General features: G+C 44.6%; 1 protein-coding gene across 1 annotated transcript in view; it reads right to left on the minus strand.

Annotated features, from left to right (window-relative positions):
- LOC124776536 (E3 ubiquitin-protein ligase MARCHF3-like) overlaps window positions 1-21,650 on the minus strand; it is an 88,335-nt gene extending 66,685 nt beyond the window's left edge. Inside the window, exon 1 of the mRNA XM_047251568.1 lies at window positions 21,280-21,650. Coding sequence (XP_047107524.1) covers window positions 21,280-21,650 — 371 coding nt within the window. The remainder of the gene's footprint in view (window positions 1-21,279) is intronic.
- Window positions 21,651-22,860: the final 1,210 nt, after the last annotated feature.

Consider the following 22,860-nt stretch of genomic DNA (forward strand, 5'->3'; position numbering starts at 1 on the left):
ACTTTTACTCTCTATATTCAGAAAAGATGCAGTTTTAGGGAACTTTCTCGTCAAGCCATTCTCAGTCGAGCAATGTTACACCAAAAAATGGTTACAAGGCAGTTACCATCGCCGGCAGAGTAATGTTGTTACCGCAAGCTGAGAGCAATATAATATCAACTTAGTGTGGCGTGATGGCGGTGTGAAAAGCAGTAGGCGGCATAGCGCAGTTCATGAGAATAGGAGTGTAAAATGTTTGCAGCTACACTGGAGCTACAACATTCTTTAAACAAAATACTTAAGTACTTTGAGTGTCAACTTTTCATCCTGAAAAATCTCACACTAATGACTTTCTTTTAGACTAGAAACAGGTCGGCTGAGAAAAATCATTGACTTCTGAACTTACATAGATACATCATTTCTTATTCGATGTGTATACTATAGTGGACTCAGGAACACATGCCAGTGAGTTCAGGAGTACTGGAATACTGAAATGTTGTTACAGTTAAATTTCCTGTCTAGCGAACGATTTTTAATGACTGACAATAGGACCTATTGCTTTAAGACTGAGTATTCAATCCTCCGTGCTCATGTCTAGGAAGCCATCACCCCGGCTTTGCCTGAGCAACTAATGCCAATCAAGTAGTATGGTACAACAAGCGCTTAAAAACTAACTCCTCCGATACGCACGCCGTACAAACGACGACGCTGGATGGTTCTGTGTGAACCTGCAGTCATTATTTAGATGATGAGTTCGTCTTTCCTCAATATATACAGTATAAAGCAGAGTTCTTCGAGGTATGTTCCGTCTATGTAATTAACTGAAGGCAGTTTGTTTATTGCCATACGCGTATCGCTTCTTTTATTTGGTGATCATCTTCAGTGGCCCATAATATATGTTTCTTTTCATACATACAATAAACGCATTATGTGGTAGATACAACGTGCTGCTATGTTACATTTTGTCGTATTTTGCTCTTTTTTAGGTTAGAAGCAACTTTTGTAGCACAAATTTCTTCATGTGAACTTATCATTCGGTGTTACCATTTACGGCTCTGTTAACTCATGCATGTGGTCCTGGAGATGTATTTGTTAGTTTTCATGCTCCATCTGGCCGATTTCTGGCGTTCTTTCACCAAGATTTGACACATCGCATACATCACTTGCACTTCCCATTTCGTACTCAAAGTATGTGTGTTTCCGGTGTGTAGTATTGCTAATTGTTGTTTTGTGTTTGTCTATGTGTGTGTACTATACGGTTAAGCTGTGTGAAAAAAAAACAATGATACATTCACGCACAGTAAAATACATACACAAGCAATCACACACACTCAAGTATCCATAAAAAGAACATTTACACACAGCATAATACACACACACACACACACACACACACACACACACACACAAATATCCATATATACATAGAAAAACCACCTCACCCTCTCAAGAAAGAATGACACAATTACAAGCAGGAAATACACACACACACACACACACAAAACACAAACAAAAGACTACAGACAAACACGCAAAACTAACGAATACATCTCCAGGATCACATTCATGAGTTAACAGAGCCGGAAATCGTAAGTAACACCGAACGATAAATTCACGTTACAAATGGACACGAAGACACGAAATCTGGTATATGCCGGCCTTCCAGATTCTGTGTCAATGTGGGAAGACTTACAGTGGACAGACTGTGTGCACCATCGAAGATCGTTGCCGAGAACATCAGAGGCACACTCGACTTGGGTACCCCAACAAGTCGGCGGTCGCAGAGCACCGCTTGTCCGAAAATCACGAAATGGATTACCAACATACCAGGGTGTTGGCACAGACATCTACATGCTGGGACAGCGTCGTTAGAGAGACTATCGAAATTCGTACCAGGGATGGACCCATCAACCGAGATTGCGGCTACAACCTCAGCGGGGAATGGGAACCAGCATTGAGTCTAATTAAAAAGACGCTCAGCACAGGAAACGAACGGGTGACTAGGGCGGAGGAGGCAATTACACTGACGCCACCGTAGACGCCGACGCCAGCGTCTCGGCGACCGCTGGTGCGTGGGCGCGGACCACAGAAAGAACGCCTCGCGAGGGGAGGGGATTTAATACGGCCGCCCGCCCTCAGGAGCTCAGTTCGTCAGCACACCTGACGATGGTGACATGTCTGATCGCCGAAATATTGTGCCCGTTGGGCATTATGGACCAGCAGTATACCTGTGGGCTGTTCGAGCAAATTGCCTGCAATTACTTGCATAGTGGGAACATACCTCCTGCCCGCATCTCGTGGTCGTGCGGTAGCGTTCTCGCTTCCCACGCCCGGGTTCCCGGGTTCGATTCCCGGCGGGGTCAGGGATTTTCTCTGCCTCGTGATGGCTGGGTGTTGTGTGCTGTCCTTAGGTTAGTTAGGTTTAAGTAGTTCTAAGTTCTAGGGGACTGATGACCATAGATGTTAAGTCCCATAGTGCTCAGAGCCATTTGAACCAACATACCTCCACAAATCTGAAACAATGAAAGGCGGAAAACAGAAAAAAATTACGACAAAGCAGAAAGTATGTGTGTATATGTGGGATATCCTCTCTCAGACCGCTGGATCGATTCATATAGGCTTCACAAGTATCATCAATGTGGGGTTTATAATCTCCTAGCTCCAATTGGAGCGGATATACAGACAAAAAGGTGCTTTCGACATCCTCTGGCGTATGGACTGTCCTGCACAGCAGACAGATTATGTGGGAATAGTATCAGACTGTCTTACCATCCTGCTTTGCGTTTAAGCCTGACAGAGAGAGAGGAAGTTTTCATTGCCCCCCCCCCCCCACCTCCCTTTAAACAAGATTTGTTGGGATTTAGCCGGATTTCTCCCCACCCCCTCCATTTTGAGCTCACGTAACTAATGGACTAGTGTACCCTAAGCTAAGTGACACTTGTCAATATGTCTCTCCGTGCTGAAGCTTATACACGCAGGTTGCTACTTACGAAGCTTTCGGGCTTCGCCTTCTACAGAGTCTAAAAAATTTGCAACGAATGTTACTTAGGTCTACGTGAAAAAGCAAATATGGGGCACCATTCTACGGCGGAAACTTCATTAACCGAGAGAATAAAGCTCAGACAAATCCTTATCAACTCGGAACTCACTCCTTCCGGAACTGTAAGGCGTGGCTAACGACGCGAAAATCCACTGCCAGACAGCGGATGAAACCTCGTCCTTATTCCCTGGTGGCGGCCCAGACGGCGCTCTTGAAAGTGGCGGAAAATCGTCCGCTGACTGTCCCCGACGCGGTGCGGAAAGCTGCAGAGGTGGTTGGGAGGCCGTTTGGACGGCACGTGGGCGGCAATATCGCGGGGGCGGTCGTTAAGCCCCTCTGGCAGTTAAGGTGGCGGCTGCGGCGGTGGCAGCGGTGGCAGCGGCGCTGGAGGCGGCAGTGTGAGGGGGCGTTGTTGGGGGCGGCTGTCTGCTACGCTGCGGCGTCGCTCGTGCTTCTAGGCGTATAAACACTGCCATTAGTACCAGACTGTACGAGCTCCGGGAGATGGTCGGCGTAATGGATCATGCCGGCCTTGAGTCTCAAAACTAGCGGACGCAGCAGTGGCTTTTAATAACCGCATTATCATACAACTGTCCATGTGTTGCCCACACACTGATGAAGGCGAGCAGCGTGCTAGTTGCTAAATTACTAGCAGGCCAATTAAGGGTGCTGATGAGAAGCTCTGTCAGTCCCTACCCACTGTCTGTCAGCAAACGAGGTGGCGCGGTATTAAGACACCGAGTACAAAGGGCAAGGAAGATCCACCAGATAAGGAGGCAGTGGTTACCTCCGTATTTATTAGTTACTAATCGAGGACTTTACCGGATGTGGGACCGTGATGTTATCCGTACGCCTGGGTACGATTACCGACTAATACGGTCGCATCGGGGAGATAGATAATGTACGAAAAGCGAACGAAGGATAGTGGTTTCATGGGCAGAGGGGAAAAAAGTGCCAAGGCAAGCGCCAAGGGAAAAAAACTTAGCGATAGTCTGGTCGTGTGATAAGTGCAGTAGCGGATTTCTTGCTATCTGCGACAGAGCGTCCAAGGGTGAGGTGGTTGTTAGTTTCGGGTATCGTGTGAGATTCGGTATCGTTGTCATAGCTTACGTCGTCATAAAAGTGTGAGTCCTATCGTGGAGGGGTACTGCTGGGCCAGCACCAGTATCTGTACCTGTAACAACAACGTTATATGAGTGCTCGATTGGTTATAAATCGATCGCACCTTGTGTTTGTATGCGTTTAGTTTGCAACACTGCTTCCCTGCGTTGCCAATTGGTCACCTAGTTTACAACCGGCAATGCCAGTTAGATTTGTTGTGCTGCAGGAGTTCACCAGCATTTGTCATGTGCGTGTGTTGGTGTTACTCACATCTGGTTAATTTTCCCTAACTGGAAGTGTGCTTGGACGGTTGTGTTTCAACCTATGGTTGTGATAAAAGCAGTTGATAGATTCGATCTAGTAAAACAGTTCGTCGTGTATCCTCTATAGAAGGCAAGCGAAAAGTCAACTTCGTTTTATTGAGAGAATGCTGGGAATGTATAGCTCATCGGTAAAGGAGACGTTTGTGCGACCCTTTCTTGAATACCACTCGATTATTTGGGGTCAACACTAGGTCGGTTTAAAGGAAGGTATTGAAGCAGCTGAAAGACTTGTTTCTGCATTACTGGCCATTAAAATTGCTACACAAAGATGAAATGCAGATGATAAACGGGTATTCATTGGACAAATATATTATACTAGAACTGACATGTGATTACATTTTCACGCAATTTGGGTGCCTAGATCCTGAGAAATCAGTACCCAGAACAACCGCCTCTGGCCGAAATATCGGCATTGATACGCCTGGGCATTGAGTCAAACAGAGCTTCGATGGCGTGTACAGGTACAGCTGTCCATGCAGCTTCAACACGATACCACAGTTCAGTCACATCGTATTGTGACGAGCCAGTTGCTCGGTCACCATTGACCACACATTTTCAATTGGTGAGAGATCTGGAGAATGTGCGTTCACTGTGATGTCGCCAAACACGGATGTGACCATCATGATGCTGTAAACAGAACCTGGATTCATCCGAAAAAATGACGTTTTGCCGTTCGTGCACCCAGGTTCGTCGTTGAGTTCACCAACGCGCTCCTGTCTGTGATGCAGTGTCAAGGGTAACCGCAGCCATTGTCTCCGAGCTGATAGTCCATACTGCTGTAAACGTCGTCGAACTGTTTGTGCAGATGGTTTTTGTATTGCAAACGTCCCCATTTGTTGACTCGAGGATCGATACGTGGCTGCACGATCTGTTACAGCCATGCGGATAAGATGCCTGTCATTTCGACTGCTAGTGATACAAGGCCGTTGGGATCCATCACGGCGTTCCGTATTACCCTCCTGACCATCATGATCATCATGATCAGATTCCATATTCTGCTAACAGTCATTGGTTCTCGACCAACGCGAGCAGCAATGTCGCGATATGATAAACCGCAATCGCGATAGGCTACAATCCGACCTTCATCAAAGTCGGAAACGTGATGGTACGCATTTCTCCTCCTTTCACGAGGCATCACAACAACGTTTCACCAGGCAACGCCGGTCAACTGCTCTTTGTGTATGAGAAATCGGTTGGAAACTTTCCTCATGTCAGCACGTTGTAGGTGTCGCCACCGGTGCCAACCTTGTGTGAATGCTCTGAAAAGCTAATCATTTGCGTATCACAGCATCTTCTTCCTGTCGGTTAAATTTCGCGTCTGTAGAGTGTCATCTTTGTGGTGTAGCAATTTTAATGTCCAGTAGTGTACTATCCAAGAGGTGGAATATTCCATCATCGGATCGAAATAGACACCGTATCTCCCAGAATACTAATCTTTCTTTACCGGCAGTGCACAATGGTGATAGCATAATGGTCGCACAGCTGTCTTCGAATACAGATTCTCTCAATTTATCCAAGAGGGTTCCTCGAGATCGAAGCCGTCTTTCTTCCAGTTCCCCTTTATCTGTTGCGAGCATCACTGTTACGCTTTTGCAGGGCTATATCGATCTCTTACGATTCTAGAAATGCGCTCTCAATCCGTTCGATGTCTCTTGTATTTCCTATGTGTTACGGACTCCGAACACTGGAACAATACCCTAGGATTCGTCACATTAAAGTTTCGTATGTGATTTCCTTTACAGTTGCTCCGCGCTTTCCCAGAACGTGTCCAACGTATCCAAGTCTTGTCTCGGCGTCCCTAAAACTGATTGTATGTGATCGTCCCATCTCATATCGCTTCTTCGTGCTAACCCCGAACATTTATACAACGTTACGTTCTCAAGATGTTTATCACTCGTCTTGTCGTCAGCTACTATACCGCTCTTTTTCTGTGCTGTAGGCGTTATCTTACATTTTATCACATACAACGAGAGCTGCCATTCATTAGACAAAGTGGAAATTTTTTCCAAGTCATTCCGCAGTTCCTTAAGATCGCCCAGCGATGGTACTTTCCTGCACACAATACATCGTAAGTGAACAACATTCCAGCGTTCCTAGCAGTGTGTGTGTCTGAGTTCTTTCGATGTCAGTTGAGAAGTAGTCTTATAAATCGTTTAATGGTTAGTCCACGGATTTTTAACTCCCATAACCACTTCTTTCAGCTCTGGCATTGTTTGTTTAAGTGAAAAACGCAGAGTTCCACCTTGTTTCAAAGTCGAAGTTACACTGTAGACACTTCTATACTTGACTAGGTAATTACGATGCGCGTTCAGCGTAAAATCTAACTGGAAATCCTTCATAGACTGATGCCTCAACCGATTTAAGCAGTTTTAATTTTTGTTCAGCACCAAGGTTGCTAATAACGATATCACTCATTTGTGAGTCAATGCGGCAGTCAGACATTTTTGCGGTTGTATCCTCTTTCACGAAAACATTTCTAAATGCGGAATTTATAGATCCTGTTTCCTGTATACTGTCTTTAAATCCGCCAGGTCAGCCGAGAGCGCTAATGCGCTGCGTCTTGGACTCGGGTAGGCACGCCGGCCCTGGATCGAATCCGCCCGGCGGATTAACGACGGCCGGACGTGGTAGCCGAGCGGTTGTAGGCGCTACAATCTGGAACCGCGCTGCTGCTACGATCGCAGGTCCGAATCCTGCCTCGGGCATGGATGTGTGTGATGTCCTTAGGTTAGTTAGGTTTAAGTAGTTCTAGGTTCTAGGGGACTGATGACCTCAGATGTTATGTCCCATAATGCTCAGAGCCATTTGAACCATTTTTTGATATACGACGAGAGGTGGTGTGCCGGCCAGCCTGGATGTGGTTTTTAGGCGGTTTTCCAGATCCGCTAAGTGAATACCGGGCCGAACCTCATGTCCCGCCTCAGTTACATGACACGCAGACAGTTGAACACGTTCGCACTGTTTCATGGCTTACACTGGAGGAAGACAGCTGGGATACACTACTTCCATCGCGGGGGGTACAGGGTGGCGACAGGAAGGGCACCCAGCCACCCTCTGACACCAACATTGCCAAATCCTTAGTAACAGGGCGGACCCCGAGTTGAAGTGGGACAAAGGCCCCAGAAAATGATGATGTATTCTGTCTTTAGTTTCGACACCAGATGGATCTATGAGGGTTAATGGAAGGTTTGGATCTATTCACTGACTTTATGTATGACCAGAACTTTCTAGGATTTTCTGGTGCCGGCCGAAGTGGCCGTGCGGTTAAAGGCGCTGCAGTCTGGAACCGCAAGACCGCTACGGTCGCAGGTTCGAATCCTGCCTCGGGCATGGATGTTTGTGATGTCCTTAGGTTAGTTAGGTTTAACTAGTTCTAAGTTCTAGGGGACTAATGACCTCAGCAGTTGAGTCCCATAGTGCTCAGAGCCATTTGAACCAGCCATTGATTTTCTGGTAAACGTTTTGCCAAGGTTTGACCGTAAAAATTATTGCAGGCTTCATGCGTGTCCATTCTTATAGAAGCACATGTTGCTGTTAACTCTTCCACATCAGTGTCACCGCAATCTCTCTTGTAGCGACAGTGCACATACACCCAGCAGCAATAGTCAGACCATGTCGTAAAGAATAAAACACAGATCCTCTACCAGTAGTTATAATCTAATATTGCTACCACCGTTTGGCATTAGAAGCCATCAAATGAAAATATAACAAAGAATAATTTAGTTTAATCTAAACTACAAACAACGTGAAATATTCTAATAAGGAAACGATATAAGCCTAAATCCACATAGTGCTTCGTCCTGATAAACGAATCTGTAGCCCTGGTTATTACACAATAAATCTCTAAATAAATAAAAGGTAGAACTACTGACATAAATAAAAATTACATGTAATTGGCCATTGGGCAACAGAAAAATACATCGATAAAGAAAGATAACGTACTTCACGAATGAGTTATTTAAGTACAGTACATCTACGTGATTATTCTGCTATTCACAATAAAGTGCCAGGCAAAAGGTTCAATGAACCACCTACAAGCTGTCTCTCTACTGTTCCACTCCCGACCGGCGCGCGGGAAAAACGAGCACCTAAATTTATCTGTGCGAGCCCTGATTTCTCTTATTTTATCTTGATAATCATTTCTCCATTCGTAGATAGGTGCCAACAGAATGTTTGCACAATCGGAGGAGAAAACTGGTGATTGAAATTTCGTGAGTAGATCCCGTCGCAACGAAAAACGCTTTTGTTTTAATGACTGTCCAATTCACTTATTATGTCTGTGGCACTACCTCCCCTACTTCCCGATAATACAAAAAGTTATTGTGAATAGTTTTCTTAATAACGAAGAACATATAAAATTCCAAAACCAACTACTAAAGAGAGTTCTCAAAATCATTTCAGCTTAAATGAGGAAGTAAGTTTATCCTATCTACCTCCTTTCGCAAAGATTAAAGAGATGTGGAGTAAAATTAGGTCTTCCAAGAGACATCCGTGAAATGAGCAAGTATCATTGGACACAGACAGAGATAAAAAGAAGGCCCTCCATAATGCTTGCCAAGTATATGAACAGTACAACCGGCAAAATAAGCAGACAATATTCCGTTGCGTGATATGGAACGATCTTCCCAAATGGCTTGCAAACTACCACGAAGCACGGTAGGAGAACACAGTTCATAGTTCAGTTCATAGACTAGCGCCCAATGTCGTATCTACAGGATAATATCTTATGGGGAAAAAGAATATCAAGAAAAAACTGTAAATCAAAGAGATCATTAACAGCCAAGAATGCAGACAGTTTAAGATACGAACAGAGCTGGACTGTAAATGATCACTCATATCACCAAGAAAGAATTTCACGGAAAATCTTCGGAAAAGTTACAATATAATGTCAATCACGTAATTTGTGGGAATACTGAGATCCACTAAACACATTTTGAGGAAGGATATGGAAGATACCATGTGAAATTTTATAAGCTTGTAGAGTCTGAAACTTCCTGAAGCTATCGAATCAGCTGTCGTCGTAACAAACACATGCTAACGCTAAGACACTGAAGTTACGTCTGCAATCAATAAAGTAGAAATAATGGTACAATACCTCAGAGCATCAGCAGTAAGTGGGCAGTTACTTTCCAATCAGCATACAAGGACAAATTTTCACTTCTAATTAGTTTAACAGAAAAAGATGAACAAGTAACTTATACTTACCACCGATAACACTATGGAAAATAGATTAAGTACCTCGGCCGCACCAATCAGTTCAAAATAAAACTGTCCTATTGAAAAAAACGGAGTACAATTATAGCTATAATCCACTAAAAAAAGTTTCTTAGATCGAGGAATTCATAGTTATTCGTTGAATTGAAATCGCTTTTATGTGATAGAGGCTCAAAGCTATAATGAAAAAGGAGTATTTCAAAACATTACACTTTTTTCGTTGTTTCAATTTCCGAGACGTAATTCCAAGATTTTGGATCGGCACTCGAAATGGATCTTGGAAGTAGTGGAGCAGCTATCAAGTCTGTTTGGAATCGAATATGGTTCACAATCAAATTACGAGCTCTGTGCTCAAGGCAAGAATTAGAGCATGATAAAAATTAACCAGATGTCGCTCAGTGTTCTTTCTAGACAGAAATAAGCATATAACCAACCCAGAGTTATTCAGTAAGACGCCATATGCAATCCACTACAACAACGCGCTAGTGACACACGAAGCAGCGATTGGAATTTTTTCGTGCAATTAAAGGGGCCAGTATCTTCCAGTACATATACCTACGCCAGAATATATCAATGTTCCATAGTCTCCTCAGAATGTATCGATACGTATATTACTGCCTACCAAACAAATTTCATGTAAAAATTTACGGATTCGCAACCGCTGTATAAGAAGAAAGAATAATTCTAGTACAAACATAAATCTGTTACAATCACAAGTCCATGCAATTGCTAGTAGGCTCGAACGAAATTGATTCATAATGACTTCAGAAGTAACACTGACACGTTATCGAATTTCACTACGCTGGAATGACGAGAACAGTCCAGCAGGAACCTACAGTTGCTGTGATATGATGATTTGTTAATTCAGAACCGTTTCCGTCTGCAAAATGTGTTCAGACAACGGAAGATATATTCAGCTAGTGAAATGTTCATAGATTTTCCTCGGAAAGTGGAAGTAGTACTTCTGTTGTGAGCGTGAATTATATTTAGCAGTCAAATTCACACTGCTCTAACGGATACGTTCGTCGTACAGGGTGACAATTATTGAACTATATGAAAAAAACCTAAATTAGTGCACGCACTTTATTCAGTATGTAAACGTCACCACAGATACTCAGATTTAGGTTATGACACGTTCGATATGCCTGCCATTCTTGGTGATGATGTGCAGCGGACGAATGGTGAAATTCTGCATGGCCCGCTGAAGTGTCGGAACATCGATGCTGTCGGCTTTAATATAGCTCCACAAAAAGGAGTCGCATGCGTTCAGATCCAGAGAATATGGCGGCCAATCGAGGCCCATGCCAGTAGCCTCTGCATACCCCATAGCAAGAATGCGGTTCCCAAAGTGCTCCTCCAGGACATCAAACACTCTCCTGCTCCGATAGAGTCGAGCTCCATCTCGCATGAACCACATCTGTCAAAATCAAGGTCACTTTCGATAATGGGGACGAAATAATCTTCCAAAACCTTCACGTACCGTTCCGTGGTCACCGTGCTATCAAGGAATATCGCACCGATTATTCCCTGATTGGACATTGCACACCCTTGAGGGTGAAGAGACTCCTCGATCGCGAAATGCGGATTCTCAGTTCCCCAAATGCGTCAATTTGACTTTTTGACCAACCCATCCAAATAAAAGTCAGCTTCGTCGATAAACCAAACCATATTCACATCAAATTCCTGTTCGTCAATTCTCCAACTGTGTTGGAGAAAAACAACCGCTCTTCCATGGCCATTCCATTTGTGTCAAATCAAAGTCACAAGGACTTAAGTCCGGCTAGTATGGTGGATGATACATTACGTCCTGGTCTCATCGATCGAACAGAGCATCCACAGCTTGCGCTGTATAGGCCCGCGCATTGTCGTGCAAAATGATGGGTGGGTTGCGCAGAAAGAGTCGCCGCTTCTTTCGCAAAGCTGGTCGCAGATGATGCTCCAAAAACGAACAGTAATACTGTGCATAGACGGTCTGCCGTGTTGGTACGTAATGCGTTAAGATAATACCATCACAGTCGTACACGAGAATCACCATACTGGGACTCTGACGCACTTTTGACTTTCGCGGCGACCCATTATGACGCCATTCGTTGGATTGGCGTTTCGGTTTTGGCTCGTACGATGTGGCCCATGTCTCATCCAGTGTTACGATACGGCGTAAGAAAGACTCTCCTTCGCGCTCATAGCGCTCCAAGTGCGTCTGAGCAGCGTCGTAACGCATCCATTTCTCCATTTCTGTCAAGTTACGCGGAACCCATCGTGATGAAATTTTTCGCATGCCCAAGCGTTCCTTCAGGATAAGAAGCACAGTCGTATGCCCTAATCCGGTTTCGTGGGCGAGCTCACGAATCGTATGGCGTAGATCACTGTCCACTAACGCGGCAACAGAATGCACTTCTTCTTCAGAGACGCTAGAATGACTTGCCCAATGCATGTCTATCACAGTTTGCCGACCTTCGTTGAAGGTTTTTACCCAACGTGCCACTCTTCTGTACGGCAATGACGATTCCCCGCACGCCTCTTGAAGACCTTGATGACACTGTCGTGCTGTACGACCTCTGGCTCATTCAATCTTGATCCAACTCCGTTGTTCCTGTTTCGGAAACATAGTGACACCGTTACGTTAGACTCTCGCTCACAAGTGACTGTTTCCCTCGATTGTGCGCACGCCGGTGACGTGGGACGGGCGAATCCATTTGCTCGGAAGTAAGGTAGTATGTCAACAACGTGTGCTATCAGCGACATTAGTAGGTTCCATTGCAGTGTGTCTCCACAGCAGTGTTGCCACTATTTAAGTTCCAACCTACGTAGACGGGGTTGTGACAGCGGTCTTATTAAAGGAAATCAGTCGATGAAAAATACAGGAAATTTGCTCGCTAGTAGTGAACATACACGCGGCTCATTCCCCAGAAGTAAGTTATCCAGATGAGCGACATTTATGATTCACTTCAGTACGACAGTTCGTACGTAAAGAACCCTCAGAGAACAAAAACATCTAAGTCAGTTTCGGGTGACGGTATATAGCGCAGTTGCGGTCGGGCGTAGTAGGTTTCGTTAACATTCTCGAGGACAGTACACAATATGGGATGCAATCAAAAGTGATTTGATTAAAGAATTACCGTCCACGTTTATTAATAAATGATGGTTGCTTCGCCTAGAGGCAATGTGATCTTTCAGTAACATAATGCTCTTTGTTTCCAAGTTTCTAATGACCTCATGAGTGTCGGAAAAGCATAAAGACTTTTAGGTACTCGCCCAAACCGAGCTACAGTACTTTTACGCCAAGGAGATCTCTGTGGGACGCCTTTGAGGTCTGGATGTGGTTAGGTGCCGGACGCACTTTCCCAGGGATTAGGATTCAAATGGATGTTCGCGGTCATTTACATTTAGGTTTTCCTAAGTTTCTCTGCTCTTTAGAACATCAGGACATTTCCTCTGAATTTACGTAGGGAGTAAGAAAAGTAAGTCTTTATGCAATGTGAGTGGCGCGTTATCAGAGGACAGTAATATTCTGGGTTCGCTGTAGACACAGTCCTGCGATATGACTTGTGCATTATGAAGGGAGAATAATGTCCCGGATTCCCTGCAGAAACAGTCCTGCAATATGAGTTGTGTGTTATCAGAGGAGAATAATGTTCTGGGTTCTCTGCAGACACAACCTGCAAATGAGTGCTGTGTTACGAAAGGAGAGTAATGTTACAGGTTCGCTATAGACAGACACGCTGCCATCGGATCGCCACATAATGTACCGTGATTCATCACTCCACACAACGTTCTTCCAGTATTCAATCGTCCAATGTTTATGCTCCTTACACCAAGCCTGGCGTCGTTTGACATTTACCGGCGTGATGTGTGGCTTGTGAGCAGCCACTCGACCTTGAGATCCAAGTTTTATTACCTCCGACATAACTGTCACAGTACTTGCAATGGATCCGGATGCAGTTTGGAATTCCTGTGTGATTATCTAGACAGATGTCTATCTGTTTCACATTACGACCCTCTTCAACTGTCGGTGGTCTCTGTCAGTCAACAGACGAGGTCGGCCCGTACGCTTTTGTGCTGTACGTGTCCCTACACGTTTCCTCTTCACTATCACATCGGAAACAGTGGAGCTATAGATGTTTAGTAGCCTGGAAATCTCGCTTACAAATGGTTCAAATGGCTCTGAGCACTATGGGACTTAACATCTATGGTCATCAGTCCCCTAGAACTTAGAACTACTTAAACCTAACTAACCTAAGGACATCACACAACACCCAGTCATCACGAGGCAGAGAAAATCCCTGACCCCGCCGGGAATCGAACCCGGGAACCCGGAAACTCGCTTACAGACGTATGACATAAGTGACACCCAAACACCTGACCACGTTCGAAGTCCGTGAGTTCCGCGGAGCTCCCCATTCTGCTCTCTCACGATGTCTAATGACTACTGAGATCGCCGATATGGATACCTGACAGTAGGTAGCAGCAAAATGCACCTGATATGAGAAATGTATGTTTTGGGGGGTGTCCGGATACTTTTGATCAAATAGTGTATGAAGTTCGAGTATTCGGGACAGAATGTCCCTTGCGAACAAAATGTTTAAATTGCACATAAATTCACCGAGTAATTGTGACGGTACAAGGACAAAGTGGAATGTAGCGTCCAGTTGTAGTGAAATGGTGCCAACAATTTGACAAAAGCTACACAGCAGTGGGTGAATCTTCCACCATCATTCCCTTCGGCAGCTGTTCGAAAAATTACAGTGAGCACAGATATAGATGACCTTGGAGATCTAACAGGAGCTACCTGAGTTACTCCTGGCTCATGTCGAATGTGGGAATTCGATATAGCAGCAAGTGGTCCAGTTTTATTTTATTTATTTCATCTGTCGGGTTGCGCGGCACCATACGAACCAAATTTACTTAGTCATGGAACTAGTTAGTACTTAGTTCACGGAATTCTGAACACAAAATTTATAAATGGAAGAACGTCAAACACGAAAAAAATGTGAGAGAGTATAAGAATAAATAACATTTGACACCAAAGTTCTTAACTACTGTGGGAAATTCCTTTACAGAACGCTAGAAGTGTGTCAAAAGGAATTGTTTCAACTTTGATTTGAAAACTTGAGATTTCTCAATTCTTTTCATTTCTGTTATAAGCATATTGAAAATGAAATTTGCTGAATAACGCAAGGCTTTCTGTACCATGCTTAAGGAAGCATTACCCAAATGCACATCGATTTCCCGTCTCGTTTGCACTCAATGAACGTTGCAGTACCTTCTGAATACAAACTGTCAGGAACAAATCCCACAATGACATTTAAGTACAGGGATAACGGAATTAGAATTTAAAGACGTCTGAACCACAGCCTAAACAAAGTTCGAGAACTGATAGCACAAATCTGGTGATTACTTTTTTCTGGGCAAAAATGTTCTTCGGGAGCGCCCAAAGTTGACCCAAAAATGATACAATAGGAGATAATACGGTCTAAGCAATCGCAGTTTCAGTGTCAGAGACAGTAGTTTCTGCGTAAGATCTTGATAATGATATTCAGAGGAAAGCTTTCCATTTGAGATCAGTCTTAAGAATTTTAAGTTTTACCGGCCGTTTGACCACGTTGGTACTATGAAGTTCCGCTTAACATTACTGGCTCTTGCAGCCATACGTATTTCATTGTCATTCGAAGCATCTTACTTGTTGTAGCAGTCAGCTAACACTAAAAGAATTTGTTGGTCGGTGTACGCCACAAACATCGCCGCCAAATACTGGATCGCAGGGCACTACAGTTCAGTGACCTGTTTACTTTAGCTGATGGGAAACTTGCAGACAAGTGCTATGGCCCGCTTGGCTATGGGGATACCGTACGTGCGCAAAAACTTATAATTTCTATACTATTTATTAGTTACACAGGATGTAAAGTAGCAATTTTCACAAGGATAAAACGTCTCTCATCGGCATATTCTTTAGGATCTGCTTAAAAATAAAATCTGATCATGTATTTCAGAAACAAGAAACGATATTAACAACACGAATCATTTTGTGCATTGTCGGGCTGTCACGAGCAATGCCCGAAGGAGGTAACCCACGTGGCGACAGTCGTACAGTGCGAGCCTTGCCGGAAGCCAGACAGGTTACGTATTGACGTGTGTCTGCGAGCAATGCAGTCAAATTACATAGTAGGAAAGTTAATTATTGTTAATTTATATATCAATGAAATATTTCTGACGTATTTCGATTCTTATGCATGTGAATCGCAGATCGTTTGTTGATATGAGCACACGACGTTGCGACAAGTCTGGTTTTGCTCTTTTGACCAACACCAACGTCGTAAATAAATGACGTCCTTTGTGAAATTTCGACTACGTTACTCAATACTCGTATATTAAATGTATTCGCAATGGCGAATAAGGACAAACATCAGCTGTAGAATGGCACGACGACAATGAAAGTTTGTGACGGCCCGGGATTCGGACCCGGATGTCTCGCTTATCGCGAGCCGTCGCCTTACCATTCGGTTATCCACATGTCGTGAATCGTGCAAAGATGGCCAAATGGTAAGACGACTGCTCGCGATAAGCGAGACATACGGGTTCGAGTCCCGGTCTGGCCCAAATTTTCATTGTCATTCCATTCTACAGCTGATGGTTGTCCTCATTCGCAATTGCGAATACTTTTAATGTATTTTCTCCAAATGTACTTTGTGTCGTAATTAGAATAACACAGCCGCTGCAATATCGAACGTTACTTAATAGTCTGCCTAAGATCGAATCTCTGAGTCACCCAGAGTAGCAAGCCATTTCATCCAACGATGCCTCATTCACATCCAAAGCGTTACCTTTCACTGCGCTAGGACAACTACTTTGATTAAAAAGCCAGATCAGCATAATCTACGGAACTTCGTGATCTTGCGTTAAGAACCATCTGCAACTCCCCAGCGGACTGCACTTTAAATACAACAAATAAGGCCAGTACCGTAGACACAGTGATAATATTTGTTGGCCGAAGGATATCGTAAGCTAAGAAATGTAATTAATTATTAAAATCGTCTCCAACTGTATGCACTAAATTATGTTACAGTTAAGCATTAATCTGTTCTCTGAAACCCATGTGCTTATGATACGAACTGCCTTATTTCCTGGATCATTTACATTATAGTGCACGTTTTTCGTAACAACACTAGTGACATGTATAAAGGGCGATCAAAAAGTTTCTGTTTGAGGGTGGATACGCAACGCATCGTGACGCCAATGCTGGTATGAAAGCACTATAATATAATGTCGTGTGACGAGGGCCTCGCGTCGGGTAGACCGTTCGCCTGGTGCAAGTCTTTCGATTTGACGCCACTTCGGCGACTTGCGCGTCGATGGGGATGAAATGGTGATGATTAGGACAACATAACATCCAGTCCCTGAGCGGAGAAAATCTCCGACCCAGCCGCGAATCGAACCCGGGCCATTAGGATTGACGGTCCGTCGCGCTGGCCACTTTTTTTTTTTTAATCTCATTTTGTTCGCTTTTGTTCGTTGCATGTGCTCGTGGTGGACGTCGTAAGACATCCGTTTAAGTTCGTTGTTGATCGATTAACTAAGTTTATTAATTACAGAGGGCAGCTAACCCTCTGACCGAACACGCTGAGCTACCGTGTCGGCTAACCACTCAGCTACCGGGGACGGACTATGAAAGCACTGACGTGTACACTGAGGTGACGCAAGACATGGGATAGCGATATGCACATGAACAGATTTCGGTAGTAGCGCCTAAACAAGGTATAAGAGGGCAGTGCATTGGCCGAACCGTCATTTTACTCAGGTGATTCATGTCAAAAGGTTTCCGACGTGATTATGGCCGCACGACGGGGATTAACAGACTTTGGACGCTGGATGGTGGTTGGAACTTGAAGCATGGACATTCCACTTCGGGAATCGTTAGGGAATTCAATATTCCATGATGCACAGTGTCAGGAGTGTGCTGATAATACCAAATTTTTAGGCATCAACTCTCACCACGGACAGCGCAGCGGCCGACTGCCTCCATTTAACGACTAGGAGAAGAGTTGTCAGTACTAACAGACAAGCAACACTATATGAAATAACCGCAGAACACATTATTGACTGTACGACGAACGTATGTGAAGAAACAGTGCTGCCGAATTTGGCGCTAATGGGTTGTAGCAGCAGACGACCGACGCGAGTGCCTCTGCTAACAGCGCCTGCAATGCCTCTATTGGGTTCGTTTTAATAACGGTTGGACCCTATACGACTGGGAAAACGTGGCCAGGTCAGATGAGTCCCAATTTCAGTTGGTAAGAGTTGATGGCAGGGTTCTAGTGTGGCGCAGACCTCACGAAGTCATGGACCCAAGTTGTCAATAAGATACTGTGCAAGTTGGTGGTGGCTCCATAATGGTGTGGACTCGGTCCTCCGGTCAGATTGAACAGATTATTGACTGGAAATAGTTATGTTAGGCTACTTGGAGACTATTTGTTGCCATTCGTGGACTTCATGTTCCCAAATAATTATGACACTTTATGGATAAAGATGTGCTATGTCACTGGTCCACAATTGTTTCGCGATTGGTTTGAAGAACATTCTGGACCGTTCGAGGCAATAATTTGGTCACACATATGACCCGATATGAATCCCATAGAACATTTATTGGACATAATCGAGAGGCTAGTTTGTGCACAAATGCACAATACTGCACCAGCAGCACTTTCCAATTATGGACGGCTATAGAGACAGCACGGCTATTACTGCTAGGGACTACCAATTCAGCCGATGCCACGTCGAGCTCCTAGACTAAGCCGAGCAAAAGCAGGCCCGACACGATATTGGGAGGTATCCCGTGGCTTAGTCATCTCAGAGTAAACGAGGGATTAGTGTGGCATTCACGTCCTTACGACGTGTTTGCGATAAATGTGGAAACGTGAACTATTACGTCGTTACTAACAAAAGCGTGTAAACAGGAGAAATTTGTTGTTATTCTTTTTTTGGCTGCGGAGAGGGAAACACTGCTAGACATTCATCAGAGAAGGAAGAATGTGTACGAGGCAGCAGGTCTGCCGAAAACCGCTGTTGTGGAATGGTGCAAGGCATGGCGTGCTGGCGCTTCACGACGCACGTCCCCATAACGCAAATGTCATGACACAGAAGACACTCTAGCATCCTCCCTATAATCTTGATCTCTCCCCATGCGATTATCACGCCTTCGTCCCATTAAAAGGACTTGAAAGGTCCATGAGTCCTGTCGGACGAACATTTTCAGTAGGCAGGGCATGCTATTTTCTCAGACGGCTAACTTCAAGCCGGCGCGTCGGTGGGATGATTGCCTCAATCCTCACGGCGATTTTGCTTGATTGGAAAACCCATTCCGGACCTTACGGCCGTGGAACGGAACCTTTTTGATAGCCCCTTACGCAAAAAGAAAAAACAAATTGAATCGTCTGCTGTGTGTGGTGCCAGTTCACTGATCTACAGGGTATCTCAGGAGGAATGTTAAATTTTCAGGTTTATGATCGGAACGCTGGTTCTAAGCAAAAGGTCAACTAAACATAGGCTCTAAAATGCATATCTTAAGAGTTATGAGCACTTTTTCATCTTCGATATCATGAAACAAATCTCTTCTGCTGTAACCTCTTTGCTTCCCAAAACAAGAAAAAAAGTATAGTAAACATGGGGTCTGAAATACTTACCTTTAGAGCTATGAGCACTTGTTCAGTAAAAAAAAATGTGTTTCACAGCGGCGAATATGAACGAGTGCTCATTTCAGAGACCATATTTACTAGACTTTTGTGCTACGAAAGCTCGTTCCTGTCACATCACTAAATACTGACCATTCCTCATGGGATACCCTGTGTATAAAGAAAAGCAATGAAAACAGTGGACCCAGGACATGGCCGTGAGGTACAATCCACATTACATGACACCATTCGGATTAAAATCTTTCCACTGTTTGTTGACGCTGGAGGACCATATTCTCCTTGCTGCTTGTGGGATATGAAATGCACCATGGTTGAGATTACTCCCTAATCCTGTAATGTTCCAACTTACGCAAAGGTTCACACAATGAAATGCGTACAAAATTGAATTACTTACTACTTCGACCTATCGTTTACCCTGTTAGTGCCTCACAGACAGAACAGTAAATTGCAGTTTCTGTGGCTACTCCTTTCGTGAAGCTAGACTCTTGTTGTTGTTGTTGTTGTTGTTGGCGTCTTCATTCCTGAGAGTGGTTTGATGCAGCTCTCCATACTACTCTTTCCTGTGCAAGCTTCTTCATCTCCCAGTACCTACTGCAGCCTACCTCCTTCTGAATCCGCTTAGTGTATTGATCTCTTGGTCTTCCTCTACGATTTTTACCCTCCACGCTGCCCTCCAATACTAAATTTGTGATCCCTTGACGCCTCAGAATATGTCCTCCCAACCGATCCCCTCTTCTAGTCAAGTTGTGCCACAAATTCCTCTTCTCCCCAATTCCATTCAGTATCTCCTCATTAGTTATGTGATCTACCCATCTAATCTTCAGCATTCTTCTGTAGCACCACATTTCGAAAGCTTCTAATCCCTTCTTGTCCAAACTATTTATCGTCCACGTTTCACTTCCATACATAGCTACACTCCATACAAATACTTTCAGAAACGACTTCCTAACACTTAAATCTATACTCGATGTTAACAAATTTCGCTTCTCCAGAAACGCTTTCCTTGCCATTGCCAGTCTATATTTTATATCCTCTCTACTTCGACCATCATCAGTGATTTTGCTCCTCAAATAGCAAAACTCCTTTACTACTTTAAGTGTCTCATTTCCTAATCTAATTCCCTCAGCATCACCCGACTTAATTCGACTACATTCCATTATCCTCATTTTGCTTTTGTCGATGTTCATCTTATATCCTTCTTTCAAGACACTGTCCATTCCCTTCAACTGCTGTTCCAAGTCCTTTGCCGTCTGTGACAGAATTACAATGTCATCGGCGAACCTCAAAGTTTTTATTTCTTCTCCATTGATTTTAATACCTACTCCAAATTTTTCTTTTGTTTCCTTTACTGCTTGCTCAATATACAGATTGAATAACATCGGGGAGAGGCTACAACCCTGTCTCACTCCCTTCCCAACCACTGCTTCCCTTTCATGTCCCTTGATTCTTATAACTGCCATCTGGTTTCTGTACACATTGTAAATAGCCTTTCGCTCCCTGTATTTTACCCCTGCCACCTTTAGAATTTGAAAAAGAGTATTGCAGTCAACATTGTCAAAAGTTTTCTCTAAGTCTACAAATGCTAGAAACGTAGGTTTGCCTTTCCTTAATCTATTTTCTAAGATAAGTCTTAGGGTCAGTGTTGCCTCACGTGTTCCAATATTCCTACGGAGTCCAAACTGATCTTCACCGAGGTCGGCTTGTTCCAGTTTTTCCATTCGTCTGTAAAGAATTCGTGTTAGTAATCTGCAGCCGTGACTTAATAAACCGATAGTTCGGTAATTTTCACACCTGCTTTCTTTGGGATTGGAATCATTATACTATTCTTGAAGCTCTTAGGCAACAAATGATGTGTACTGAGATGAGCCACTTAGACTATGGGTCCGGCAGTGCATGCCAACCACGTGTGAAGCAAGCGCGCTGAGTATTGGCCTACCTCTTATCAGCCTGCTCACGGATCCAGACACGGACAGAGGGCAGCACGGAGTAGCGCCTGGTGAGCTGCACTCGGTAGCTGAAGCCGCAGAGCTCGCAGCGCGTCTTCTGCGCCGCGTCGAGCCACCGCTCGAGGCAGCGCAGGTGCGTGCAGCCCATGGAGCCCTTGCAGTGGCACAGGGACAGCAGCTTGCCCGCCTTCTCGCCCTCGTAGCAGATGCGGCACAGCGGCACCTCCAGGCCGTCGTCTTCGTCGTCGCCGTCCGGTCCGCCCTGTCCTGGCGCAGATAAACGACCCTCGTCTTTTCGCCGCCAGTTGGGTGTCTCGCGAAATGGCGCGCCCGCTACTGGACAGCAACAGATGGCGCGCATTACGCGTGCGTACGTAGAACAAATGCTCTTATCTCGCCCACGAAGAGCTGCCATTATTATTACTGCTTGTAATCTGTTCTTAACCACTGCACAGAACTAACACACGTATCTCGAAGAAAATTACTTTGCTATTGACAGACGTCAGTGCCTGTTCACGGTGTTGCTGATTAGACGTGGCATTCTGTCGATATAAACCTCTCTGTGTTTGGTACTTCCTTTCCCTTCCACTCCTTATAAATACCGTCCCTTGGCTAGACTCCGCATGTAGCGGGTGGTTATAATTAAAGTGCAGCTATTTACAGAGGCAACGACCTTGCCGCAGTCGATACATCGGTTTCCGTGAGATCACTGAAGTTAAGCGCTGTCGGGCGTGGTCGGCATTTGGATGGGTGACCATCCAGGCCGCCATGCGCTGTTGCCATTTTGCGGGGTGCATTCAGCCTCGTGATGCCAATTGAGGAGCTACTCGCCCGAATAGTAGTGGCGTCGGTCAAGAATACCATCATAACGACCGGGAGAGCGGTGTGCTGACCCCATGCCCCTCCTATTCGCATCCTCCACCGAAGATGACACGACGGTCGGACGGCCCCAGTAAGCCACTCGTGGCCTGAAGACGGAGTGCTATTTACAGAGGTCCAGTGTGGGCTGTAATTATCGTATTGCAGCGAAACTTGGTAGATATGCTTAAGCATTAATGCGGAACCAGTCTGCACTGGAAAACCATAGTTCTAGTTCTGGCCACGAGGTGGAATTCTGGCACTGTACAGCGTCTAGTGGGTGTCTCTGGTGCTCATATTGAACAAATTGTCTAAGTGGTGGTTAATAATAAAATCAACATTATGCCTTTCTCACTTGTTTGGCCTTTTCTGCTCAAGACCTGTTCCTAATCAGTTACATACAGAAACACTTCTATATGTGTTTGTTGCATTCACAGCGGCATATATGCACCTAGTAGCAAAAATTGGAACCAATGTTTTTCACCGTAAATTGGTTTCACTTTAACAGCTTAGAATATCTAACAAGTTTCACTGCCAGACGATAATTACAGCTCACACTGGACCTCTGTCAGTAATTACACTCTAATTATAACTACCCAGTATATATAATAGTCAACACTTACGACAATTAGCCTCATAGTTAATCACTCGTTCATTCAGGCACTGTCGTTTGTTGGCAGTCTCTCTGTGATTCCAATTTTGGAGCCCGGGTG

Source organism: Schistocerca piceifrons, chromosome 1, assembly GCF_021461385.2.
Source record: "Schistocerca piceifrons isolate TAMUIC-IGC-003096 chromosome 1, iqSchPice1.1, whole genome shotgun sequence".
NCBI lineage: Eukaryota > Metazoa > Arthropoda > Insecta > Orthoptera > Acrididae > Schistocerca > Schistocerca piceifrons.